Source organism: Aulostomus chinensis, chromosome 13 (assembly GCF_037954235.1).
Source record: "Aulostomus chinensis isolate RoL2024-O1b breed Wild chromosome 13, RoL_Achi_v1.0, whole genome shotgun sequence".
NCBI lineage: Eukaryota > Metazoa > Chordata > Actinopteri > Syngnathiformes > Aulostomidae > Aulostomus > Aulostomus chinensis.
This window is the reverse complement of record NC_141332.1, coordinates 25,946,185-25,952,184: the sequence shown is the minus strand read 5'-3', so window position 1 is coordinate 25,952,184 and position 6,000 is coordinate 25,946,185. Positions and strand designations below refer to the sequence as shown.

The following is a 6,000-nucleotide window of genomic DNA, read 5'->3' as shown; positions in this document are numbered from 1 at the left end:
CCTTTTCTTATGGAGATTCCTGAAGTGCAGCGAGCAGGTGAGATAAAATGAGAGCTGGGATTAAAACTCCTTTACATGCAGGCTAATTCCAGGAAACATGTCAAGGTCCTGTTACACAAATGAGCAGTAAACGGCCTTAAGTTTGCACAATTTTCCATACAAATTGCACAGACGAAAAAAGAGCTCTTGAACGGCATGCAGGAGGTTGTAATTTTAGTGACACAGCTTAGCATAAATTTACAGCATACATAATCTATCAGGAGAGAGTTCAACACTGGATTATGTTTGGTGCCCTGCAAAGATCCACATATCAGGTTAAATCTCCCTGCAAGGAAGATCCGGGAGGGAAAGAACATTATGAACTGGGAAGAAATGGCTCAACTGGTATTAAGGACTCAGAGAAGCTCAATACGAATCACAGCGCGTCAGCTCAAGTTCAAGCGCAGGAAAATGAGACCTGGACAATTTTCTGCTGTTCGAAGAGACAGATTAAAAGACAAACTCACTTCCTGCCATTCTCAAACTGACCAAATATCTCACATTGAAATACAGTAAATTGTGAGTATCCCATGAGCACCTTGAGGGAATGTCTTTAAATCTGGCTCTCAAGGATGAACTTGAAGGATGCTGATGGTCAGAGGTCGAGGTCACCTCACATCAAGGTCTCGCGCTCGTTCACGTGATTTCTCATTCTCACCTGGAGGGAATGTCTTTAAATTCCGCACAGACATCCACTGGGACTCAGGGGAGAACCAGAGGGATCCGGGTGGCTGCGGAAAGCTCATATCCTGGTGGTTTACTGCGGCAATTCCATTTGTTACAGTGCCTTTAAAACTGCACACTGGCTTTCAAATGTGGTACAACCATAACTCCAAGTACTATTACTTCAAAGATAAAGAACATGAGCACAGACGGTACATAACAGCATCACATAGGCATCTATTTCTGCAGGCCTCAGGCTTCATTTGAGGGCCATTTTCATCCTGAGAGCAGAAAAACACATTCAGTCCGAAGCGTTCGAGAAGCTCCGTTTTGTCTCGCTTTGATGGGAGCTGCAACTCATTCTCGACGCAGTGCATCTGTGCTCCTGGACCAGCACCGTCCGCATCGAGCATTTTGCTCTCACGCTGGGCGGTTCGCGAGATTGCAGGGTGATGGACAAATCAAAAATATCAATAACTATGTACTCTTTTGACTGGGGGGGGGGGGGATTTATATATTTTCACATTTTTGTGTGTTTTATTTCCCCACAATTCAGCAACAACCTTCAAAGCACTTTTTTTCCCCTGCTGTGATTAAAAATTGTGTGTTGCTCTTTCGCTGTAATCACAGATCCATCTGGCCTCACGCGGCCTCACCTAGTGACATCATCATGAAGACCTGCCGCCACATTAGTCGGCGTGGCTGTGGAGATCCTCGTGGTCAGGCTACCAGACCTCCTGCGAGGCAAAGAAGAGGAGAATTTCCATCAGATAAGACAGGAATCCTGTTAATTGGGTTTCTGGTTCAACCCCCAGAGCAGAGTGAGGAACCCTCGGGTGTTTTTGTATTGTGACGGCAAACACATCCTCAGTAATTAACTCCGCTTCCTTCTGTGAGAACCACAATTATTGTGTACCACGTCGGACGTAATGTGACGGCTGAATACTAGAAAATTACTATAAATTTCCATTTCCCGTCAGATAATAAAGTAACAGCGACGGTATTTTGGCTCTTGTTGGGTGTTTAATGATAATGCTGAAATAATTCGACGACGGTGGCTTCAACGATACGACCACGAGAGGAAACACTGAGTCACTGGCGAGCAGCGCTTCTACATACAGACTGTGAGAAATGAAATCCAGTGACTGGCCTGCAGTTGGAGCCAGTCCCCTCACGCAGATTCACCTCCAGCAGCAAAGGCGCACATTGTTGGTGAAGCTGATACGTTCCAGAGCACCGATGTTAGCAACAACGCCGGTTGAGTAGAAGACGATGCGAGTGGGCGGGTACACGATGGTTCCTGCAGGAGCAGGAGAAAAGAACCGGTTCTATTCGCGATGTCACAGAGATTTACAACACTACCCACAATCCTAAAATGTACAAGCAACATCTCTGCTACCGTGGAAATGCTGACTGAACTTGTCTGCCATTTTGAATGTCACAAGTTCCCGCCATTACCCATGAAACACAGAAACAGGATTCATGGATATTTGGACATGACGAGTTTACTGACATCAGTTACTGGTGAGCTAGTGAGAACGAAACGGTCGGCTGCTCACGAAATGACGACCATCTGCTCGCTGATCGTCTTGGTTCCTGCCCTATGAAGAATTTGCTGAAGCATCAATGGAGGAACTGATTGGGAAGTTCACATCTGGAACTGGAACCATTCTAAAGGTGGGCAGTTCCCCCTCATCCCCCTCACAACACCAAACCCTGGAGAGAAGCTGGATCCTCTCCTTCCAATGAGCCTGACTATGGAACCATGGGATATTAACATGATAGCGAACCAGGAAGTCACCATAAACTGCCAAAAACTAACTCCCGTAGGCAGGGGGCATGTGAATCTTTGGCCCCTGTTCCCCCCCAGCGATGCAAACACAACAATAATCCAGACAGACCCAAAGATCCACATAAACCTCCATCACTGTGCTTTATTCTCCAGTGCCGTGTGGAGTCGAGGCCCTCTCCCCGCTGCAGAGGAGGCGGAGCAGCCAACCAGCGTCAGGCCTGAATAATTGATCTCTTTTTCTATCGGTCAGGGGGACGTTGGTGGGACGGTTCTCTCCCGGTCCCTCCATGTGATTCACTCGCTCCTTCCTATCACGGTGTGAACGGCAGCCGCTCCGCAAACCCCCACCACCCCTCTACTCCTCCTCCCTCCTCCTCCTCCTCTCTACGTGTGAGTGTGTGTGCGTGTGTGTGTATGCAGGAAGACGAAGCGGCAGGCAGGAGGAAGCACCAAGGACGTCCTCTTTTCCAGCCCCGAGAGTCGGAGATGCAAGGGACGAGCACTTAGATTCGCCTCTGCTTCTGTTGCCCGCTGCTGCTGCGAGACAACTTGGTTCCGGAGGGTTTCCGCCTGCCTTCATCCTGCCCCGGTGCGTGTGTGAGAGTGTGAGCGGAGGATTCCAACCAGCTGCCGGACAGAGGTAACCGAGCCGCGGCTGCTTCCGCGCCATCCTTCGTCTTGGGGAGCTGTCCACTCGCGGGCGGTGCTGAAACCGATCAGCCGAGGAAGCTCGTCCGTGCTTTAACCCCGCATCTGTGCGTGATCATCACGTAGATGTTGCGTTCACCTGAGCATATCTGGCTGCACGCATCAGCCCGCATGTAATGAAGCAGCTTTACGAGTGTTTCCAACGTCCCTCCAATGGAGGATGGAAAGTTTTACCACATGATCAGGAAGAAATCCACACTTCCGTCCGTCCGGGGAGCGTGGCAGCGGACTTCCACGCTGCACTTTCTCTAAAGTCACCGCGAAGCTCGGACCACGTTGAAGTTGATTGTCGTGCCCCCCACCCACACACACACACACACACACACACACACACACACACACACACACACACACACACACACACACACACACACACACACACACACCTCCATCACTCACCGGCAGCTTTAAAAAGCATCACATTTGCGGGGAAATATTGAGCCTAGCAGCTGATTGGGTGTGAGGATTGTTTTTTTTTTCTTCTTTTTTGGCTCTGCTGCTGCAGTTGCGTGTGGTCCGTGTTTGAACCATTGACCTTGGTGTCCTTCATTTGGTGCATTGAAGAAACGTGCCTGCCACACAGATCTAGACACAGGGAGCCTGGATGAGACCGTTGTCAGCTTAAACAGAAACACTTTCAGGAATATCAGGATACTGTTGAAGTATTTTGCAGGGAAACACGTCTTTGAACCAGTGTAACCTTGGTTTTTGTAGTATTCCTTCATATTTTTTGTTAAGTTTGATCAAGGGATTTATTGTTCTCTTCCAGATCTGGCAAACAGGACTTCTACTTTTCTCTAACAAGTGAATGTAACATCGCTCACACAAGGCAGGGAATTAAAAGCCATCGTCATGAATTTCGTCATGAAGCAAGCGTTGGGAGGTAAGTTTGACTTCTTCTGATTGTTGCTTCCTAAACCGGGCATCTCGGCTCTTTTACTCCCCCGATGGCTTCAATTCAGCCGCAGAAGAGAAAGTCCGCGACTTCTCCCGGCCACTTCTCTGTGTGCTTTGGTGTCATTTGCATGTTCCCTCCTCTTCTGCTGCCGCCTCGCTGCACTCATGGCACTCTTGGCCCCTGGGGCACTCGGAGTGAGCACAGCTTACTTGAACGGCTGCTGACTGTAATGCAAAATAAAACACCGTGGCCAAAAGGGCATTTCTGGTTCCAGCGGGTGCTGCCTGCTTCCAGAGAGGCAGGTGTGTGTCACAGCTCGGTCTTACCATGAATCAGACGGCGATGGGGCTTCCTGACTGGACGCTGCAGTCGCTCTCATCTCAACATGCTGAGTTCACATTTTCCACCTGAAGGGAAGAAAAAGATAATCAAGGCAAAATCTAATCTTGGATAATTTCATTCCAGCGTGAATGATTGTGCTGTTCCCTGGATATGAGATGATCCTAACAGAGTAATAAATGTTGAAGGAATATGAACTTGTTATCATGTATGAACGTGTGGAACATGAAGGACCTGGAGTGGTTTCCAGAGATAGATAGATATATATATATATATATATATAGAGAGAGAGAGAGAGAGAGAGAGAGAGGGAGCGAGGGATGCTGCTGGTGATATGTTCATCATAGTGGGCTGCTGTTGTTGAAAGGGGTTCTGTCAGCCTTTGGAGCATTAAAAAAGCCCAATGAGCAGCGGTTAATTGAAAAAGGTAGGATTCCTGACTGATAAAGCTGGTGACTGATGAGACGTAGTGGACTGGAGCAACTGCAGCAGCCACAAGTGTGTGACATCAGCTCTTTCCAGTGAGCCCTGCCCACTCGACCAGCGCCGGCAAAGCCAACAAAAGTCTGCAGTGCAACAAAACTGCACCTTTGGCAGGAATGTGTTGATGTTCTCGTAGTGCAAAGCTGTTTGAGAGGATTTTTTCAGGGGCTTTAAAAATCATATTTCCCAGTTTCACACTGAAACGGTCAAAGCTGCATAAACCTTGACTCAAGGCAGCGGCCTCATCAGCCATCAGATCAGAATCCCAGCTCGCCTCATAACTCACCGATGCTGTAGCGCTCGAGCACCAGTTCAAACTGACGCTGGAGCCTGCAGGGCTGCTCAACAGAAGGGCCTTTCGTCGCCGTAGCATGACAGCGAATAAAGGGACCAGGAGTAAATCAAATTACATCCCCTTATGGTGAGGAACTCTGTATGGAGAGGACGCCAGGCTGGTGTTTGTGTCAACAAGACAGCAGACTTTACCACGGGAGACCTCCGCCCAACTGTCCTCAAACAGATGCATTTCTTTTGTTTTGAGGGCAACACACTTCTGGAAATGTGAATGACCTGGGAGCGTAAAGCACGGAGCAAACTAAGGGTGCATTCAGACTTGACTTGACTGCCCCCAACCCCTCCGTGGCCAGGCCCCAGCACGCTCACGTCATCAGCTGTAAACACTGTAATACACATGGGACCGCTTGGCAGCAGAGACGGCGATCAGAGCTAGCACAGGCTAACGTTACCACACAAGGCCGTCTCTGCTCCTGGTATCCCTGGCACTGGGCTCCAACTCTGTAACTTCACAACTTGGTTTAAGGCTGGTCATTTGGTGGACAACGTTACACTGAAATTTGCCCCTTCTGTCCAATGTGCTGCCACATTGGATCATGTCAAAGATCTGTGCTCATGCATGCGCAACCGTCTTCCAACCACGAGTCAAACCAAAGCACTCTGGGGAACACATGTGCTTTAGCACCTTTGGGATCCCCCAGTGGGAGTGAACCCAAACAGTGTTGTGTTGCAGCGTTTAGGTTCCTTGAATCTAAAAAAAAGAGCTGCCAGTGCCAGTGGATCT

General features: G+C 48.9%; 1 protein-coding gene and 1 long non-coding RNA gene across 4 annotated transcripts in view; one reads left to right on the top strand and one right to left on the bottom strand.

Annotated features, from left to right (window-relative positions):
* Window positions 1-2,757: 2,757 nt before the first annotated feature.
* The window catches only part of LOC147251528 (complexin-2-like), a 48,601-nt gene continuing 45,358 nt past the window's right edge, over window positions 2,758-6,000 (top strand). The window contains exons 1-2 of one of the 3 annotated variants that reach the window (XM_086222316.1): window positions 2,758-3,083; window positions 3,972-4,085. In XM_086222316.1, the coding sequence (XP_086078442.1) occupies window positions 4,055-4,085 (31 nt within the window). In that variant the 5' untranslated portion in view covers window positions 2,758-3,083; window positions 3,972-4,054. Of the gene's footprint in view, window positions 3,135-3,542; window positions 3,660-3,971; window positions 4,086-6,000 lie in introns of those variants that run through there. The other 2 variants (XM_086222315.1, XM_086222317.1) reach the window with 2 other exon arrangements.
* The window catches only part of LOC147251529 (uncharacterized), a 28,391-nt gene continuing 26,142 nt past the window's right edge, over window positions 3,752-6,000 (bottom strand). Inside the window, exons 2-3 of the long non-coding RNA XR_015118968.1 lie at window positions 4,427-4,507; window positions 3,752-4,324 (exon numbers count right to left, since the gene is read on the bottom strand). This is a non-coding gene — a long non-coding RNA (uncharacterized LOC147251529). The remainder of the gene's footprint in view (window positions 4,325-4,426; window positions 4,508-6,000) is intronic.